Source organism: Photinus pyralis, unplaced genomic scaffold (genome assembly GCF_008802855.1).
Source record: "Photinus pyralis isolate 1611_PpyrPB1 unplaced genomic scaffold, Ppyr1.3 Ppyr1.4_LG8, whole genome shotgun sequence".
NCBI lineage: Eukaryota > Metazoa > Arthropoda > Insecta > Coleoptera > Lampyridae > Photinus > Photinus pyralis.
Window position 1 is genome coordinate 22562382 of NW_022170819.1, and position 20936 is coordinate 22583317.

A 20936-nucleotide genomic window follows, 5' to 3' on the forward strand; every position below is an offset into this window, starting at 1 on the left:
ATGCAGCTGACGTCAATTAGGTTGTAATTTTCCTAGATAAATTAGTTTCGCACGTAAATTTAAAGTGTACACACGCCATTCGTTCTTTAAATTCAAATAGTCGGTCAAGAACAAAACAAGGATTAAAAAGTGAGGTTAGTGTGAAAAAATCCAAAATCAAAATGTGTAAAATATACAGGATGTTCACGTTGATAATATCCAAAGAAGTACAATAAAAGTTGGTCGCAAAGAGAGACACTGCTTAAAATTGAGAGAAGAATTTGAAATATCGAATGTACAGGGTGTTCCATTAAAAAATGCCATTTTGGTGTATCACGCTTTTATGACCAAAATTATAACTGCTCAAGACATTGAAGAACCGTAAAACTTTTATTTCATACTGTATAGTAATCGTCGGTTTTTCAGAATCGGACTGAACATTTTTTCTAAGGAGAACGTGGCACGTCAATTATGTTACACGGGCAAATCATATCGCGCAATAGTAAATCATTAAAACGGAACAAGGAGTAAGTTGATATAGGTCTTTTCTGTGTAACAAACAGACACCGCGACCACGGTGGTTCTGTCGGGTCACGACTGCCAAGGCCGGAATGATATGTGTAGTATACAGCTCAATGACTTAACGCTGTACTTACAGTTAGCAACCTTTCAGCTTGATTTAAAAACTTTATACGTTCGCATTCGTCGGTAGCAGTCAACTTCGTGTTGGATGGCAAGGTTGGAGATCCTACGTTGTGTATACTAGCAGTTCTTTTAGTGTTGGGACATGAAACATAATCGGGAACGGAATTAAATAAAATGCAAAATTTTGTGCGTAAGAAAAGATAAGAACGTATAAATTATATAACGCACACAATAAGCTAGGAAGAAACCTTCTTTGTTGAACTAAAAAATCCTGACAGAACATACACAAAAGACAAAACTACAAGAAAAATGACAACTAGGACAATAAAATGCAAGAGAAATACACAAACCAAACATTGCAAATTGGGCGGTAAAAATCACGTATCGAATCAAATAATGCAGTTCAATAAAGACATAAAAAACACAACAGACATCATAAATGCAAATGGGAAACATGATCACTCAAAAAAGGTAGTCAAGTCAAGTGCACTTAAATCAACAAAACAAAAGACTAGACATAAATACAGGTGGAAAATATGATAATTGTAATCAAGTGCAAAACACATCTACGGTTTGTAACGTTTTTTTCTTTCTGCTTCAATATTTAACAATTTATATTCCTTTATAAGTAACAACCTGTTTTACGCCATCTGTGTATTTCTCGTGTAAGCTCGCTGTATAGTTGTTTCTTTTGCCGCTAGAGATCATCAGAACATACTTTCTGTATTCTCCCTTTCTCTTTAATTACTGTTCCTAGTTTGTAACTGTAAGTATTACGATACCTCGCTTCGACACAATAGGTTACGACACCCATTTCGGCCCCGTTAACGTTCGATTTCATGTACGATAAGTTGTGTCATTACGAAGAAATTATTCGTGTTAGCTTGATCACGTTTCACATCCTTCAGATTACTCTTGTTGTGTAGAAATTTACATGGTTTTATATATCGGCGATTTCTACAGACAATTCGTTGTGGTTCAAAATTTTGCTTTTGCTAGGTTAAAGTCATTTGAATTATTATATCAATCAATTTAACACGAGAAGTAGGTACCTACGAGAATGCTAATAGTAAGTATTCATGCTACCATCGCACAAGCAAAACACATAAGTAGAAGAAATATCAATTAGAGGACTCCCGTTTATCATATACTTATGCTAACACACAAGAGCTGCAGTCCGCACAAGATGAAAGCAACAGATACAGCGAAGAATGAAGTACTTGCTCCACGGACTATAGTTAAACGTATCAAGTATCAAATTAGAGAACCCCCCTTCTCGTATATGCTAAGACACAAGGGCTGCAGTCCGCATGACATGAAGTAGTAACAAATGTAGCAGAGAATCAGTCTGCATGCGGAATAATTAAATTAAAACGTACAGACCAACAAAATGCTGATAATAAATACATAAATAAATACACACGAAGACTTGGGCACGAAAAAAGTGTCTCCCAATGGATGGAAAAGAAATTTGTCAGGAGCATTCAGACGCTTTGGTACACATATTTTAAGACACGAAAGAAAAAGCTGTATCTGTGGTAACCACAGCAAATTTTTCCTTTATGAAATAGTCTAAAAAAATATTAGTTTTTGTGTTCCCTAATCCATGATGGTTTTACATACTTTTATGTTTCACCCCGCACATTAGCACAACTTTTCAACGTAATTGTCTTTCGTTTTTACAATTGGAAACTTTAGGTACCACTTTCCACATTGGTAACCATACGTACTAATTTGTACAGAATATAAAAATAAAACAAGCTGCTCCAAAAAATTGGTATTACACAATAACTATTAACAGGTAATTAGTTACATGTAGGTTACAAGGGCAAACCAAATGAGCCCAAATTAACATTATTAGGACTTGCTTACCTACCTACCTATAATTATTTACGGTTAATTATCGACATTAAAACAATAATTTCTAAATTGGTGACAAATTTATCCTTTAAACCATAATTGTAAAAGCCCATGTATCAAACCGTTTTTTTCCTCTTTGGGCTCACTTGACGCATTAATTTTTTTTACATATTCAACATCTTTATTACTTTTACCCTTGACGAGAATTTTATGCGCTTCCTTTCGAAGATTCATAAGAAACATTTGCCTACTTAGCATCGGAACCAATAAATTATATTTTTTAATCTTGCGATTTAATTCATCGGCCATTTTCTTGTGGTGCTCTACCACGCTATCCCACAACGATGCATGTTCGTCGACCAAGGGATGCGGAGGAAAACGTTTACGTTCCAGGCACAGAGCGTTTTTAATCAACTGCGTCTCGTCCCGAATCTCCTTTTGTAGAGTTATCCACTCGGGCGTAAATCCGTTCTCGATGAGTACCTAAACATTTTTGATAATTTGAAATAATGTTTACCGTTAGTTTATCTACCTCGTTTAACTTATGCGTAATGAAATCGACGTATGGGCTTTGTCCTTTCGCTTCGCGTAGCGGTTTTCCGGTGCCGGAGAGGTTGTCAAACTGTCCTTTGGACATTGCTTCCTGTATTAAATCCTCCACTAGTCTGTCAAATCCGTATCTACAAATTACATTCAACGTGAAAATTTAATTCATTTCTTTTTTGGCGCACATCAAATTTGAAAAAAAATGCGCTACTTATTACAAAAAAAATGTAATATCTAGATCTGAAATGTGAACGTTTAAATTTAACTTAATCTCTGGCAAAAAGGGATCAACTCGTAGTCAGGGAAATTAGGAGCTATAATCGTTAAATGGCTATTCTAACAAATTAATTACAATTCGATTGTATAGCAAACCAACACGTAATCAAACGTTATATCAAGGAGCCGTCGAAATTAAACATATTTTCTTTGCACTCTGGTGGTAACGGCCGTCTGAGCTCAGAAGGGCGCTTTCGTGCCTTGTCTGTAACAGATAAAAACACAAACAAAAAGCAAGAGGGATTGTAAGCGTATTCGATGGAGCAGCCACAATACATCAGAAACAGATGGAAAAACTCTAAAGAACTATAATAATACCCAATACCAAAAGCCCTTTTTCAGGTAAACATAATAAGACAAGTAAAAGTCATGACGTAATCAAAAAAACTTCACAAACAACCACTATGAAAACAGAATTTTCTGTAAAAGGAACAAGTACGGGTTGTGAGCATGAAAATTAAAGAAAAAGTAGACATAGAATGAAGTGCAGAAAGGTATGACTCAAGGTCAAAGAAAAAATATGGCGTGTATTTTACAAGTAACGATCGAATCTGGTCTTTATACAGGGAATGGTTGTAGTAGTGCGCACGCAGAAGAAAATCAACGAAAGAACGAGAGAGAAAATACAAAAAAGGTACACTCGGATTGCCTTTAACGGCAAAACAAAGAACTAAGCTAATAGCAACTCTCTCTATCACAGAACAACTAAAATCTAGGAAATACCTCGATATCGAATATAAATTTTAAATTGTTAAGAAAAGAACGTTAATTACATATTTTTTAATGTACACCCATTCTGGGGCGTACATCCCTCTCCACCAGTAAAACTGATTCTTTTATAGCAAATGATATTCTTTGGCAAGCATAACTCGACAGTGAAATACAACTAAATCAGAAATTCGCATGCTATGTACTAGGCTGAATAACGACGGATCTGACCTATACAAAATTGCTCTGTGACAAGCATGAGCAATGTCCTTAAGGAGAAATACCCAAACGACCTACAAACAATCCTAGGCGAAATCAAACAAGGTGTAATCTGTGACGTGATCAACTCAAGGTCGCTTATTGATCGACAGATCCTACTGATGCCACTCATGCCAAATCGCTTTCTTTTTGCGGCGAAGTTCTACATCACTCCGGAAAAAGAATTTATTCCGAAAAGGCAATGGTGCGACATGAAGTATCAAATGACGGTCCCCCAACAGGGCTGCAATTATGACATTACCCTATACTTACAGTTGGCAATTGTAACAGGAGCCCGGTAACGGATTTTATTTGATTCAATAACTTAAATTTTTTCGATGGGATATTGCGTGATTAATTCAGATCGCTGCTGCGTTACGTGGGATTTAGAGGATCAACGGGAATCAGTAGAAACGGCTTGCGTCCCAGAACGGGTGTCACTCAAAAAGGTAGAGGGAATTGTTCGGAGAGAACTGTCAAGCAATTAGCGTGAAGCGGTCAACGCGCAGGGTGGATCTTATTTTGTGTATGAATGCGCGTTGAACCGTGACCGAAGTTAAGTCAAACAATTGCGAATTTACCGTAGGGTGAATTTTATTTTATGTTAAAATTCACCTGCAAAATAGGTAGATTTTGTTTTATGTTATTCGAATTGCCGTCGAGCCACCAGCGTATAGTTAAGTCGACCACCTGTAATTTGTCGCAGGGCGTTTTTATACAAGGTGTTCCTAAATATGATATATATATGTACGTAAATACGGAAAGGGGTAATTCTTTGGCTTACTTTGTTTTTACATTGTGCTTTTGCCGTTTGGGCTCTACCAGCGACTTATCATCCACCGTAGCCTTCTGAATCCGATGATTCAGAACGCTGTCCGAAGCACGCATTGCCCTACTTTGAGCATACTGCTTTTCTCTCTGAAAAATGGTACCATGGCCAATACCATCAAATCCGAGGAAATGGCGATGCTGCGGAGTTGCATGCTGAGAAACTGAGTTTGTCATTTCGATCATCATATTTTCAACTACTCACTTGTGGAGTCTCATCTTCTACGTGTTCATCGGAAACTTGCCACCTCTCTTTCGCCTTTTTATCCATTAACATTTTAAAAGCCCTATCTATCTAAACAATGAGTTGACGTCAGTTAAATTACAAGTCACACGGAGCCATACTTCCTGGAACTTCTTAACGTCCGCTTCATCGGTGGCGCTGTCGGGATGGTAGCGCTTGACCAGCTCAAGGTACGCTCTGCGAATTGTCTCTTGGTCGCTGTTTTCGGGGACATTTAAAATATTGTAACATTTCTAAACAAAACACGATTTTTAGTACTTATTTCGTTTAATTTTAAGTGAACGCACCTTGTATTCCAATTTTTGATTGGGACGCGTACTGTAGAACATATGACCTGATGTATATGGTACTAGTCTCTTCAATCCAAGTATGGGAATTATATTTTGAGCGTTTCTCACTCGTACCATTGTTCCAACCTGAAAAGTTGCTATTGTTAGATGTGTTAAATTTCACAATGACTACTCAAAAGGTACCAGAGTGAGGGTGGCTCTATTAAAATTTTGTTTTATATTGTATACTTATATTTTAAAATTTAGTTAGGTTGGTAGTGATTGAGTTTATTACTAGAAAATGACAATCGTTGCGCATAGGAAAGGGACAGAAGCTGGCAAGTGTTGTGAACAGCGCATCCTATCAAAAACGTAATATAGGCGTCATGTGTTCTTCTTGGGTCAAACTTAAAACGGTCAAATCAAAATGTTTGCTCGCTTAAGAGGTACGGAGGAAAGTCAAAATTGTCAATTTCAAAATGACCCTATATCTTCTTAAGTAAAAGAACAGAAAAATATGTTATTATACAAACGTCTTTTTATAATGATTGCTAAATAATCTGCCGTTGTCAAAAAAGTATACAGGGTCATGTAAAAAAGTTATCGGTCCTGGCCTAGTTTTTTTTAAATAGAACACCTCATATACCTATTTTAATCTAAAAAGATAGCATATTAAATACTTTTTTCAAACACAACAGATAATATTTACAAGTAATTCAAAAGTCAATTATTTTCAATTCAAAAAATGTTCAAAAGTTATGTTAAAAATATTAAAATTTGAAAAGAAACATTTAATATGTTATCTTATTAGATTCAAACCTACATGATGTTCCGTTGTTAAAAAATTAGGTTAGGTCCGATCAAAATCCCATAAAGAAAGTAATATAGGCGTCAAGTAGGTACTCTTTTTGGCTCAAAGTTAAAATGGTAAAATCAAAATGACAAAATTTTATATTCACTTAGGAGAGACAGAGGAAAATTTAAAAAATGTCAATTTCATAATGACTATATTTTCTTAGGGAAGCCAGATACAGCAAAATGTTGAATACAAAAGTTTTTTATAGCAATTGTAGAATAATCTGCCGTTTTCAAGATACGTATATGGGGACAGGTAAAAGTTATCGGCTCTAGACTATTTTTTTGAAATAGAGCACCTTGTATATTTTAATCTAAACAGATTAAATTCTATTTTTAAGCCCATCACATACCATAGATAATAATAATATAAGTGATTAAAAATATTCAATTATTTAAAAAAATTAAAAAAAGGTTCAAATGATTCACAAAAAATTCTTAAAATATTTCCAACATTTTTTGGATTTTTTAAATTTTGGAATCTGACATTTCTGGATGTGATATCTTTTTGAAACGAGAATTTAATGTTATCATATTAGATTAAAACCTACAGGATGTTCCATTTTTTTTAAAAATTAGGTTAGTCCGATCAAAATTCTATAAAAAAAATAATATATACTTTATATGCTTTCTTTGGGTCAAATTTAAACTGATAATATCAAAATTTCACAGTGTTTGCTCGTTAATATAGGGAGGAAAATAAAAAATGTGTCATTTGAATGACCCTATATTTTCACAGGTAAGACAGATACAGATAAATGGTTTAAAGCAAACGTTTTTGCATACTGATTGTTGAATAATCTGCTGTTTTCAGAAAAGTATACGGGGTCGGGAAAAAGTTATCGGTTCTAACTAATTTTTGGAAATAGCGCGTCCTGTACCTATATGTCTTAATCTAAAAATTAGCATATTAACTTATTAAGTTCTCTTTTAAAAGATATCACACCCTCATGGATAATATTCAAAAAGATTCAAATCATTAAAAAATATTCAGGTTTAAGTAAGTGATTCCAAAAATGTAAAAATTACTTCAAAATTTTATTGAAATTTATAGAAATCCTTTTTGGATTTTTTTGTATGTGATATATTTTTGAAAAGAGAATTTAATATATGTTATCTTTTTAGATTAAAATCTACACGGTGTTCCGTGTGGTAAAATCAAAATTTCAAAATTTTTGCTAGATAGATACAGAAAAATGTTTTATACGGATTGTTGAATTATCAGCCGTTTTCAAAATATGTATACGGGGTTAGATAAAAAAACTTATCTGTGCATACTAATATTTTGAAACAGAACAGAACAGCTTGTATATTTTAATCTAAAAAATAGCATATTAAATTATCTTTTCAAACACTTATCACACACCATAAATAATATTAAAAAAAGTGATAAAAAAATTCAATTATTTAAAAAAAATGAAAAAAGGTTCCAGTTCAAAAAATCTTAAAATAATTTAAAACTATTTTTGAATCTTAGAATCTTTAAATTTTGCTTATGTAACTAAAAAATTAAGTTAGGTCCGATGAACATCAAAAAAGTAATATAGGCGTCACGTGCTTTTTTGGGTCAAACTTAAAATGATAAAATCAAAATTTTAAAATGTTTCCTCCGAGATACGGGTGAATTCTCAATTTCAAAATGGCCCTATACTTTCTTAGGTATACGAGATACAGAAAATTGTTTTATACATAAGTTTTCTTTATAATGATTGTAGAAAAGTCTGACGTTTTCAAAATAAGCATGCGGGGTCAGGTAAAAAGTTAATTTTTAAAATATTTCACTCTAAAAAGGGAGCATATTAAATTAAAGATTCAAGTGATTTAAAAAAATCAACTTCTTTAAATTCAAAAAAGGTTCGTGATTCAAAAAAATTTGAAACATTTTTTGAATAATCTTGAATTTTGAAATCTTATATGAAAAGAAAATTTAAAGTTATCTTTTTAGCATTATCGATGAAGTGCTCCATTGGAATTATAAGGATGCAATAAATTAAACTTGAATGTAGCGGTATACTTATAATTGTTATGTTTTCTTTAGGTAATCGATTTCGGCCTTAGGCCATCGTCAGACCTAGCTGAAATTACATTTGTGAAGTGGTGGATAATATAAAGTTAGCGGCTTACCGTCATAAAATACATGTAATACTGACGGTAAGCCGCTAACTTTATATTATCCACCACTTCACAATAGTATATTGAAAGACAAGTGTTACAATGCGACCTATTGTAATACGACTATCTTGTGGCACGAGTGGCGACGCGAAGCGTAGCCACGAGTGTCCGCGAGATAGGACTATTACAATCAAGCATTGTAACACGCGTTTTTCATACTATTTTTTCTATTTCGGTGCTTTAATTTAATTAAAAAAATCATTATCAGAAACTATAGCGAACATTAGAACTAACATGTTTTTGTTGGGAACACTTTTTATGCCGTTAAGTTTTAGGTTGGCAGAGTAGTAAGACCATATATCTTCTCTTATATATATGAGTAAGACTGACATTTTGAAGTTCAAACATGGAAGTACCCAACGAAGTACCTACTTGTACTAACTAGTAACTGCCAACTTAAGAGATGAGTTACCAAAAAAAAAAACGACTATAATCACTGTCTGTACCGAAAACAGTTGTACAAAATCATCATTGTAACACCGAAATAGAAAAATTTAATTTCAGCTAGGTCTGACGATGGCCTAAGGCCGAAATCGATTACCTAAAGAAAACATAACAATTATAAGTATACCGCTACATTCAAGTTTAATTTATTATCTTTTTAGATTAAAATCTACAGGGTGTTCCATTTAAAAAAAGTGAGGTTACCAAGAACCCTTTTACCTGCCCTAGTATACTTATTCTGAACACGGCGAATTATTCAACAGTTAGTATAAAGAAATTACTTCAGAAAATATAGGGCCATTCTGAAATTGACAATTTTTTGATTTCCCCCGTATAATTGATGACCAAATTGAAATTACGATAAATTGTTTATTACAAACGAAATCAATTAATTCTTCTCGTCATCGTTATTTAACAGTGACAATGTTATACTGTGCATGCCAACTAAACTAGGTGAAATAGATAACGCGCTAATGAATAACCCGTCAAACAAAAGAAAACAATGAAAAAATAATGTAAGAATCCCACTCTACGCCACTGTCAAAAAGAGCGACAAATATACCCAAATTTAAAATGTTGTACATCGAACCTTATCTTGTCTTAATTTCCTTGTCCGAAATCGCGATTTATCAAGAGCGGTATATAGGTTGACGTAATGACATGCCACGCATAGGTTTTCGCGTAATCTCCGCCGAAATCGTGTAACTGTACTTTAAAAAATACCGCATTGCAATTTCCACTACGTCAGTTGGTAGAAAGATGGCGGAGAAGAAGAATAAGGGAAAACGCCGAAAGGACGTAAGTAAATAATTTGTTATTGAATTTTCGCGAATGCCTTTCACATATTCCCGCATAAGAACAATCCAATTTTTTCTCGGCTAATTAGGCGAGGGAAAAGTCGCAACGGCACTTGCATTGATTGACAGATGAATGTTGACGTCGATAGCCTTTAAATAACCTACCCTCTAATGTTCGTGATTTAATTAAATGCACTCGATTAATTTACAGTTACACTTTTTCATGCAGCTTACTGATCAGAAGTCGACGATTTTCCGCTTGATTGTTTTTGTATTTTTTTAACCTAAAATCATTTCTTCTTTAATTATTGTGTTCTATTAACGGGAATTTTGATGTATATCACACGTTATTTTTCAAACCAGGCACTTCAAAATAATTTTAATTTTGTTTTTGTTTTGCAGTGCACTCTACAGTGCGTTTGCGCAATTAACCACACTTATCGTTTTAGGAGTACACATCGCCTGGAGATCAAATTTTGGAGAAACCGGCGAAGGAAGAGTACGCGATCGCGCAGTGGATGAGAAAAAATGTACCCATTAAAAAGACCAAGTTCCTCAGTCACAACGTTCAGTATTTTACAGGTGAGGTGTTCGATTTTTAGCTCCTAATAAACAGCTGTCAGCTTCGATTTTGGTGCTACTGCTCTGCTGAGCCCTATGTGACAGCGATTCAATTATAATATATTCAAACGTTTAAGGAAGGTAGAACTTATAGAGTGTGTTCAAGGTGTCCCGACTGCTGCGTAGATTTGCCGTAGTGCACCTCAACCTTAGACTTATTGTATGATCGGTGTGCTCAAACCATATTCCAACATCTGTCGTTTAGTTTCAGTATTGTGTCTATGGATTCAAAGTTCTTCTTTTCAGTGTGGGACATTTTATCACAACAATGTGGGGGTGCTGTCATATGCGATGTAAAGAACGCACAAGGCCACTTTTGCAGATCTGCAGACCTTATAATGATGATGCTAGTGAACCAATCCAATATGAAAATATGTGTCAGGTTTTCTTTGAGTTGTATGAAAAAGTACAAAGTTAATCATTGTCAGCGGATTTTGCGTGAATCAGGTTGACTGTATTTTGGAGTCTTAAAATACGAACAATGATGTTTATTTAAAAAAACGCTTCAAGGGTTGGTCCTTTGAGCCAAATTAGATTCTTTCTGCCTTTTTTGTGTTTTCATAGATCGTGGATAATGTGTACATTTGTGTAAGATGATTTTTTCAAACTACTGATTTACCTATATTCAAATGGGCATTTTTGAAGTTCCCATATAGCATCAGGTTTGTACAGGGCGTCTCATTAATAATGGTCACAGGCTATATCTATGGAACCGTTAATCGCACAGCTTCGGGAAAAAAATTTTCTCAACAAAAACGGCTAAAAGAAATCTGGAAATTATTTTCAAGTTTCTAGCTTTGTCGCTAGAGGGCGTACGATTCATGGTTAAGTAGAAAAATGACTTTTTTTCTTAAATATACCCAACAAACATGCATAAAAAATACATGCACAGCAATCTTGTATCAATATTGCATCATTTTGATGCATGCAGCACATATTGCTCTAGTTCATAAAATATGAGGGGTGTGTGAAGGGGAACATCTCTTTAAGGAATTAAATGTAACTTCGAATTAGGTTAACAGATTTTTACATAATAGGTCTTATTGGAAAGAGCTCTCTTCATGGAATCAGATTTTACATGAATACTTGAATAGAGTCTTTTTAGTAAATGTGCTTAGTGGTAGAGGGCGCGATGTGACGTTAACAAAAACTTTGCATATTTTTTTTGAAAATTTCAAATGAAACGATATAATTATTATATGATATTATCAAATAAGATGAACAAGTGAGAATATCAGTGAAAACAGTATTTTGATATCTGTTTTCTAAGCAGAGATATGGCGAAAATACGAACGATTCCACGAAGAGAGCTCTTTCCAACAAGACCTATTATGTGAAAATCCGTTAACCTAAACCTGAGCATAGAGTAAACTCTATGACCGAAGTTACCTTCATCTCCTTAAAGAAATTATCCCCTTTCCCCACCCCTCATATTTTATGAGCTAGAGCAATTTGTGCTGCATCAAATTGATACAAGATTGCGATGCATGTATTTTTTATGCATGTTTGTTGGGTATATTTTTGAAAAGAGGTCATTTTTTTACTTAACCATGAATCGGACGCCCTCTAGCGGCGAAGTTAGAAACTTGAAAATAATTTCCAGCGATTTCTCTTGGCCCCTTTTGTCAACAAAATTTTTTTCCCAAGGCTGCAATTAATGGTTCCATGCCTGTGACCATTATTAATGGGACACCCTGTACATAGTCCTATTTCCCTTCTTCAGCATACTATAATCAAGCAAAAAAGAAATCGTAATGTGACCCAATTTTTTATAATCAGTAAACAAGGAGGTCATTTTTGCAACTTATAGATTCGCCGAAACGATTCTTGTTTTTAAAAATTATACAAACTATCGACTTTATTGAAAAGCGTACAGAGAAGGAATGAATTTTAAGTCATTTTACATTGATATGAAATTACAATCTGTTGATCTTGCTTTCTCGTTTACTGGGAAAGGCGGTGCTGATTCTGCGGTTCTTATGGGAAACGGCTACTTAACTTGCAGATTCTTTTTTCAAACATTTTCCAAGATAATTTTATAATTTTTTGCATTTTTAGCTTATTTTTCAATATAGTTGGGTGCGCTATTGCAGCTATTTTCTCTGTCTGTAATTACTCCTACATTTTTCAGTATTTAGTGTTCGGTAGCTTACAGCACTGACACATGAGCCAAAAAAACCTTGACGATTAATGAAATAGACCACCCTATATATTTTAATCTAAAAAGATACATAGATGACATTAAAAAAGAAGTGATTAAAAAATTTAATTTCTTTTAAATTCAAAAAAGGTTCAAGTGATTAAAAAAATCTTAAAAGTAACATTTTTGAATCACTGTATCTGAATATTTTTGATGTGATATATTTTTGAAAAGAATTTAATGTTATCTTATTAGATTAAAATCTACAGGGTGTAAAAAAGTAGGTTGGGTCCGACCAAAATCCTGTCAAAAAAGTAATATAGGCGTCATGTGTTCTTTTGTAGTAAAACGTTTAATGGTAAAGCAAAATTTTTTTTCGCTTAAGGAAAATAAAAAAATTTTCCATTTCAGAATGACTATATTTTTTTAGATAAAAGACATACAGAAGACTGTTTTATTCAAAAGTTTTTTATACTGACAGTTTAACTCAGTTTAACACTTATTCATTTACTGACCAAGTATCGCATTATCCGTTCTCATATGACTAGTTTGACATTTGTCAATAATTGATTGGATTGGTGAATTTCTTGTTCGTTAAATTGTCCTGCCGAATTACACTAGAGGTTTGTATTTAAACCGAGTAAATTTGTGTTGTTACAATTCAAATCTGTTTCCTTTTAACGGTGTCGCATTTTTATTAGTTGACAGTTTTTCTTGTTTCATTGCTAGGCAACAGATTTTAATTACCTAAACACCCCAAATTTACTCGGTAAAGGCCGCATGACACTACACTAAATTTAGTACGAAATTTTTATGACAAAAATTTGTACAAAATTTTGTGTAGTGTCATACGCATTTTGTAAGAAAACTTGCAACAAAATTTGAGGGCAAAAATTATTTAGAACGTGTTCTAAAAACTGCATAAATTATATACAAAAACTGCGCAGAAAGTTGCCACGCATCATATCTGTTTATTTGTAATGACATAACCAAACATATAACATACACGTGCGTTTGTGCCACCTTATAATCAAACAAGTTAAGTATTTTTGAGCATCAATGTCGTGGTCTAAGGAACAATGCCAACTCTTAATTCAAGAATATCAAAAACGCCCTTGCCTATACGNAAGTTAAGTATTTTTGAGCATCAATGTCGTGGTCTAAGGAACAATGCCAACTCTTAATTCAAGAATATCAAAAACACCCTTGCCTATACGCAACAAAATCCGCATTATACAGAAATAAACATGCACGTGTAGATGTTTTGCATAAAATAGAAGCCGTGCTAAAAGAAGTGAAGCTAGAACCACAGAATATAGTGCTGGAAAATAGGCACAATTCTCTACATACTAATCCAAACAGCACAGGCGCAAATACAATTTTCCTTGCAAAATTTAGTAATAGTGTCAGACAGAAGTAAATTTTTTTATTCAAAATTTTGTATCAAATTTTGATTCAAATTATGTTTATAAATCTGGTACTAAATTTAGTACAGTGTCATACGGCCTTAAAATACAAACCTGTTGTGTAATATTATAAGTGATTATTGAATAATTAAAAAGTTATCCGCACCAGGGTCACATACCGTAGATAACATTCGAAAAAGAAGTGATTCAAAAAATTCAATTTCTTTAAATTCAAAAAAGGTTCAAGTGATTAAAAAAAATTTTAAAATATTTAACATTTTTGAATTTTTTTGAATCATAGAATTTGAATAATTTGAATTTGAAAAGAATGTAATATGTTTTTTCATTTGATTAAAATCTACAGTGTTCCGTTTTTAAAAAATTAGGTTAGGTCCGGTCAAAATCCTATCAAAAAAGTAATATAGGCGTCATGTGTTCTGTTCGGGCCAAACTTAATATCGTAAAATCAAAATTTCTAAATTTCGGTTCGCGTAGCGGATATGGAAGAAAATAAAAAAATTGTCAATTTCAGAATGACTATATTTTCTTAGGTAAAACAGATACAGAAAAACGTTTTGTACAAAAGTTTTATACGAATCTGCCGTCTTCAAATTAAGTATACATACGGGGTCAGATATAAAAGTTATCGGTCAACACACATTTTTTGATATAGAACACCTTGTATATTTTAATCTAAAAAGATAGCATATTATATTCTCTTTCCAACATATCACACACGATAGACGGCATAGATCATATTAAAAAAAGAACTGATTCAAAAAATTCAATTTTTTTAAAATAAAAAAACTGTATGTGATATATTTTGGAACAGAGAATTTAATGTTAACTTTTTAGAAGAAAATCTACAGGGTGTTCTGTTTGTAAAAAATTAAGTTACGTCCGATGAAAATCCTATCTAGAAAGTAATATAAAGCGTCATGTGCTCTGTGCGTGAAATTAGAAAAAAATATTAGAATTCGATACATTTTGTAGCGCATTTTCCAACAAAGTTGGATGCGGTATTGCAACCATTTTCTTTGTCCGAAATTACTTCGACAGGTTTCAATATTTAGTTCGTTTTTTTTTGTGTTCTGCAGCTCTGACACTTGAGCCAAGAAAAACCTTGATGGAATGTCAGCTTTGATTATGATTATTCTTCTATTAAACACAAACGTATTTGAAGTGGTAAAAAAGTGGTAAAAATCAGATGTGCGCCTATATTACATATGCTTCTAATAAAGGTAAACAAATCGTAAACAGTAAAAAATTATACGTGCGCATACACAGACTGTGCGATACAAACTTTCATATTTACAGAGATATTTTTTTGAAATTTTAACCATAAATTGTTTAATAAATCACTATAATAGTTATATGTTTTTTGTTGCATTTTTCGAAAAATAAGTTGGGCTATTACGGGCGTTTTTCCGTTCGTGCGAGGGACGAGATCTCGACACTGAAAAATATCTTCCGCAATGTAATCGAAATTTAGTAGAACTTGCCACTTAATGTATTTTTCACTAGAAGCGAACTGTTAATCTTTGCAACTACTCGAGAGATTTTATCCACTAATTACGCGTTGTGGTTTTTGAAATTGAATCGTAAAATCTTCACCAATACGCGGAAAGTAAATTTTCGCACTCAGGGAGGACGTGCTGACTCTTTTAAGGTGCAGCCTGGTCTGCCTGGCGCCCCTAGAATTTTCATAAATACGCGGAATATCCACCTTTTTCGCAACATCGTCTGCCGAAGACGACCTTACAATCCCGTACTTCTCCCGGTTCTCTTTCCTTATCTAGCAAGGCACACTTTTTACCAAGCGTAATTTCGTTCCTGTTCACTATGAAGCGGTGTGCGTTTACCAAAGTACAAACTCAAAACCAAACTTTTTTTAATTCCACCCGTTACAGCTCCAAAAATCAAAGCTTTATGGTAAGTGCTCAGTGTTCGTGTCCGTGAACACAATAACTGCCAAACGTTTGGGTCAATTTGGTTTAAATTTTGCACATTTAACCTATTGTAGTATGTGTAGCATCACGGCGAGGTGCTCTACCGCTTTTTTAGACCTGCTTGCTCAATTTGAAACAGTCTGATCTAAAGGTAACGGAGTAAATTGGCCGTTCCAAGACCATGTATAGTTATTTTCGATTTGTATAAAAAAATTGGTTCTCACATTTCAAAAATTAACAAAATAAAAAGTCGCCCCACATGTGCGTTATTTTGTATACGTAGCTAGGCTCTTGTACAGGGTGTTTTTAAAAATACCGAATATATGTACCCAGATTTTGTCTTAAATTGCGTTTTTTTTTCTTCTTGTTTTTTTTCCGAGATATGATACAGAGTTGTTCTTTTTCAAACTAAATATTCAGGCTGTTGCGTTTAAGACCGCTCTGATCATAATTCCTTTACCATAAAAGATATCGAATAAAATGTGCCCAATTACCGTCGCCATATTTTTGAGTTATTTCTGGTCACCAGTGGCGGATCAAACGTTTCTTTTTAAATGGAACACCACATATTTTGAAGTACATAATTTGACGAAATTGTAAAACTTATATTTGGTAAGTAAAAATTTTTTCAGTTGGTAGAGCAAACAATTTTTACCAAATATAAGTTTTACAATTTCGTCAAATTATTTACTTCATCGCATCAAACTTATATAATGGAGCAATACATCAAACACACCACATATTTTATTGCAGATTTGGAATGTACTAGAAAAGTACTTATTTTTTGTTGTAACATATACCCTTCTTTAACGATTTCATTGTACCCTTTTTATCGTAAAACTTTTACATATTTTTTTTTACATAGTGATGAAATTATCGGACGTTTTAACGAAAAATCGTATGGAAAGTGGTACTTTTTTTCACGATTTTTACTATGCGTTTCCATGGAGTTTAGTCCTGTCTATGAACAATAGCATCCATTTTTGAGTGACAGTAAATCGCGAATGTCAATAAAATTATTCAATTGTGGGTTATTATGGATCACTATGCAAAAAAATTTCGTGTACAATGAAAGTGTCTTTTTTCCATGAATTTGCTTGATGAACTCGCCCTCATTAATCAAATTGCAAATTCATGCAAAAAAGTGTCACTTTCAAAACTAGTTGTACAAATAACTATTTTTCACTACTAGCGTCTGATGACATGATTATTAACCTTTTTTCCACTTGTAAAGTAGGCTTTCTCGGCATTTGTTCAAAGTGGTTAATAATTTTAAACTATATTAACTAGTAGTCAATAATGAGAACTGTCACGCTGTCACTTTTAGAAAACACAACCCGAAATTTCGCTCAATGAACGTTTAGACAAGTTCTCTAAACCGAATAATTGCCACCATTCGCAATTTCCAGAGAAATTACATACCTAAAATTATCACATTTTGAAAAAATTCGAACGAAATTACTCTTTGAAAAATCTCAATGACAGAACAAAATACGGCCTGTTTTGTACTTCCACGTACTTGATTGACATGTTAAATTAAGAAACAAACAATTCTGTCCAACCGTTAACTCTCTTATCAATATAATATGTTAATTTAGAGGATTTAAGTGCTAGTAGTGAAAAAAATAGTATATATACCACGGTAGAGAAGTCTATTACTGCCTTCGCACCTTACACCCCTCGGCGCAAGCGCCTCGAGATGTAATCTTGGTGCTCAGGCAATAATAGTGGACTTCTCTACCTTGATATATAATGTCCCTTTATAAAAAAAAATTTTCCTTTCTGAAACCAAGTCTGCCAATTTGCAGAAACATACGACTCGCGCAGAAGTAAGTACCTACTAACTTTCTGGGTTCATTTAAGTGAAATTTTCACGGAAAGTGGGAGTGTTTTCCAACCCCAACCTAGTAAATGGAATCACCGAAAAATCAGTTTAAAAAATCTCAGGGTATTTTTCAAGGACTCGAATACTTCGTATAATTCACCAGAAATTCTGTGAGCCTTAGAGATTATTCAGAGGTCTTTGAGGTATTTTTTAAAGCATCTTCTAAGACACCTTAGATTTCCAGATGCTCTTGAGAGAATTCTGCGGCTAGTTATCAAATATTCGTCAGATAGAGATTTTTCAAACCTTTTCAAGATCTCGACCCCTTGGAGAACCCTAAATTTTTTTTCAAAAAATAGTGTGTAATGTAATGTAAGTGATTCATATGATGACTCTCCAGTGATATAGCGAATTGCCAGGTAATCTAGAGAAAATCAGCCTCAAGGAGATTATCCCACAAATTTTTGGAGGACCCCAAGAATCTTGCGAGGGTCTCTAACGAATCTCGGCAGAACTTTTGGTTAAGCTCTAAGTCATTTTTGGAGAATACTTGAAGATCAATAAAAAAAAATTATTTTTTTAAAGACCTCTGAGTAAACTAAAACTGTGCCCACTTCTCACTCAACAGAGGACACTTCGTTACAAAAATGCTCTTCTGTATTCAAATATATGTTATGTATTACTTATTTCAAGAGAAAAATGTAACAACCCAATCATTTTAAATAATTTTAGCATCTAAAGCAATCGACGCACTTTTGGATTCGAACTGGAGCAAAGGCAACGATCCTCTTTTCAAAAGTCGAGAATTCATCGTCGATTACCTGCACACAATGCTCGAGCACAAGTTTTTCCATCGCGCACGAAAGGTGCCCGTGTCGGAGCAAGAGCTGAAGGGCAAGCGAAAAGAAAAGAAGGCGATCGACTCCGGCGACGAGAAAAAAGAAAAGGCCAAGGAAATCGAAAAGGAAAAGAAAGAAAGGGGGACCGATGCCGAAAGCAGCGTGACCGAGGCGAAAAAGGAGGAGGGGGTACTGTAACGCGACCCGCGTCCTGTTTCTCATTCCTTAATTTTTCCAGACCGATAAAGAAAAGCGTAAACGGAAAATTAGACTCGATATGCACAACGACCAACGTTTTGTGGATGGGTTAGACGCATATGTTTGGATATACGATCCGATCCCTTTTCATTATTGGATAATTGGAACTTTACTTGTACTTGGTGCTATTGGCGTGTGCTTATTCCCACTTTGGCCGCCAACAGTCAGGTAAGAACTTACTTACCCAGCTCAACTTAATCCGATCTTGTTTGTAGGTTAGGCGTGTATTACCTCAGTTTGGCAGGTGCCGGATTCTTAGTGTTTATAATCGTATTGGCTATACTACGGCTCATTATATTTTGTTTAATTTGGCTGCTGACGCTAGGTAAGCACCACCTGTGGATATTGCCGAATTTGACGGAAGATGTCAGCTTTTTCGCTTCCTTCTGGCCGCTATATACAGTATGTATTACTATTGTTTATTACATTAAACAAATCATATAGTAAGTCGTTTCAGTACGAGTACAAAGGTCCGAAACCCAAAAAGAAAGAGAAGGATTCCGATGCAGAAGACGAACCGGACAAAAAATCCGATGACGATTCGAGCAGTAAAAAGAAGCTCTTGGAAGATGACAGGTAGCTCTCTCGTCGTTTTCATGTTTAATTTTTATGTGTGCGTTTTAAGGTCGGGTGATGGAACTAATGGCCAGAATCGTGTGGAGGATGTTCACGACGGATCCGAAAGTGAAAGTGAAACGAGTCAACGTTCCAGTACCGGGAAAGATTTTGAAATGGTCGATCAAGTAGACATAGATTCTTAACAGCCTGTTGGATATTAATTCATGTTTAATCGCTGAATAAAATAATATATTAGGATGATGCATTTTGAATAAATAAATATTTTATTTATATCACGACGGTATTTATTTAGTTTTTTTGTAATCCACAGTAAGGGACTTTGATTTCAGTTGTATTACCATTCATTCCATTGATGTATAGTATGAACTAACCTAACAGTGTTTTTTAGTTGATAGTTTTCTTTGTGACTGAATTTATATTGTTGATAATGGAGCTTTTATTTACAAAAAAAATCTCATATATTGTAGATTGTTAAAATTCTCTTAGAATTTATTTTATAAAGAAATATATATATTGACATACTTAATATCTAACAAATGGTTAGTTATTTTTACAAGTTATATGACCGTTCTCTTTTGCTCTGCTCTAGAAAGCGCAATAGTCTACAGGAAAGACGGAACTGATACATTTATTTTAATTTGAGTTGTTTGTAGAATAGTGCTGTTACTAGTGTCTTCTTTATTTATGGAATCATTTTGTAGATATTTGCCAAATAGAATAGACGACTTTGTTAAAAAGAATCGAGTTATTTTCATCCTTTTCCTGTTTCATGATTTGGTTCACCACAAAAATTGATTGTTATGGATCTTTCAACTTTATAAACAGAGTGGTGTATATTGTAGCGAATTTTCTAGGATGATCTCAAGTTGATAAAGGATTAGTCACCTGCGATAAGGAATAAGAACGGATCTGACTCATTCTTATTGTGAAATATGATATGCGTTCTAGATTTCTCTAGAACGTTTATTATTTGCTAGGTATATTAATCTCAAATGAACACATGTGAGAAAGTTCCACTTTACACACATATCAAAAAGTACAATATGCCCTAAATTGGATTATCACCTTTCAATCTTCCCCTAACAAATGATAAACCTAAACCCGAAGTCAAAACACCATATAAAATAATAAAGTAAAGGTACATTTTGCACAATTGGCAACCACGCAATTTTGTGTTTTTTAATGCAGGTAGTAATTTAATTTTTGCATTTCATCTTTATATCGTATGTGTTTTATATCCTACATTTTATATTTTTTGTGTGTTTCAATCTTTGTTTTCGAAATTTAATTGATTAAACCGCAATGCAGAATGGAATGTTTAATACCGTTATCCTTTTATTATTATTATCGGTGTTTCTTGTGAGAACTCAGGTCTAGCCTGGTTAACTAATCGCACGGATTAAAATCAAGTAACGATTAGTGTCTGTGTCTGTGTCTG

General features: G+C 33.8%; 2 protein-coding genes and 1 long non-coding RNA gene across 5 annotated transcripts; 2 read left to right on the plus strand and 1 right to left on the minus strand.

Moving 5' to 3' along the window:
• Nucleotides 1-8: 8 nt before the first annotated feature.
• Nucleotides 9-1018, plus strand: LOC116179358. Its single transcript, XR_004146996.1, has 2 exons — nt 9-134; nt 406-1018. It is a non-coding gene; the product is annotated as an uncharacterized LOC116179358 (long non-coding RNA).
• A 1368-nt stretch (nt 1019-2386) lies between these two features.
• LOC116179357 (dnaJ homolog subfamily C member 28) lies at nt 2387-10323 on the minus strand. Of its 2 annotated transcripts, none has more exons than XM_031499140.1 (7): nt 10116-10323; nt 5632-5760; nt 5446-5577; nt 5306-5395; nt 5057-5256; nt 3017-3164; nt 2387-2967 (listed from the first exon to the last, which is right to left on the minus strand). In XM_031499140.1, exons 2-7 carry the CDS (start codon nt 5749-5751, stop codon nt 2566-2568), a joined length of 1092 nt encoding a protein of 363 aa, XP_031355000.1. In that variant the 5' UTR covers nt 5752-5760; nt 10116-10323; the 3' UTR covers nt 2387-2565. The 2 variants fall into 2 exon arrangements, with proteins under 2 accessions (XP_031355000.1, XP_031355001.1); XM_031499141.1 differs by lacking the exon at nt 10116-10323 and adding an exon at nt 9674-9792.
• Nucleotides 9663-20237, plus strand: LOC116179355 (translocation protein SEC62). 2 transcript variants are annotated; one of them, XM_031499138.1, is made up of 7 exons: nt 9663-9882; nt 10331-10463; nt 18555-18850; nt 18900-19087; nt 19135-19321; nt 19368-19495; nt 19545-20237. In XM_031499138.1, the coding sequence occupies exons 1-7, from the start codon at nt 9844-9846 to the stop codon at nt 19678-19680; spliced, it is 1107 nt and encodes a 368-aa protein (XP_031354998.1). In that variant the 5' UTR covers nt 9663-9843; the 3' UTR covers nt 19681-20237. The 2 variants fall into 2 exon arrangements, with proteins under 2 accessions (XP_031354998.1, XP_031354999.1); XM_031499139.1 differs by having other exon boundaries at nt 9675-9882; nt 19377-19495; nt 19545-19773.
• The last annotated feature ends 699 nt before the right edge of the window (nt 20238-20936 follow it).

What these genes read in the sequence shown, in the direction of transcription:
- LOC116179357 (XM_031499140.1), bottom strand. Translation starts at nt 5,751, where the DNA reads ATGGTACGAGTGAGAAACGCTCAAAATATAATTCCCATACTTGGATTG. An exon ending in ACGTTAAGAAGTTCCAGGAA is followed by an intron (nt 5,396 to 5,445) that starts GTATGGCTCCGT and finishes CTCATTGTTTAG; the next exon opens with ATAGATAGGGCTTTTAAAAT. An exon ending in TTACGCATAAGTTAAACGAG is followed by an intron (nt 2,968 to 3,016) that starts GTAGATAAACTA and finishes AAAAATGTTTAG; the next exon opens with GTACTCATCGAGAACGGATT.
- LOC116179355 (XM_031499138.1), top strand. Translation starts at nt 9,844, where the DNA reads ATGGCGGAGAAGAAGAATAAGGGAAAACGCCGAAAGGAC. An exon ending in AGGGAAAACGCCGAAAGGAC is followed by an intron (nt 9,883 to 10,330) that starts GTAAGTAAATAA and finishes TTATCGTTTTAG; the next exon opens with GAGTACACATCGCCTGGAGA. An exon ending in CTTTGGCCGCCAACAGTCAG is followed by an intron (nt 19,088 to 19,134) that starts GTAAGAACTTAC and finishes TCTTGTTTGTAG; the next exon opens with GTTAGGCGTGTATTACCTCA.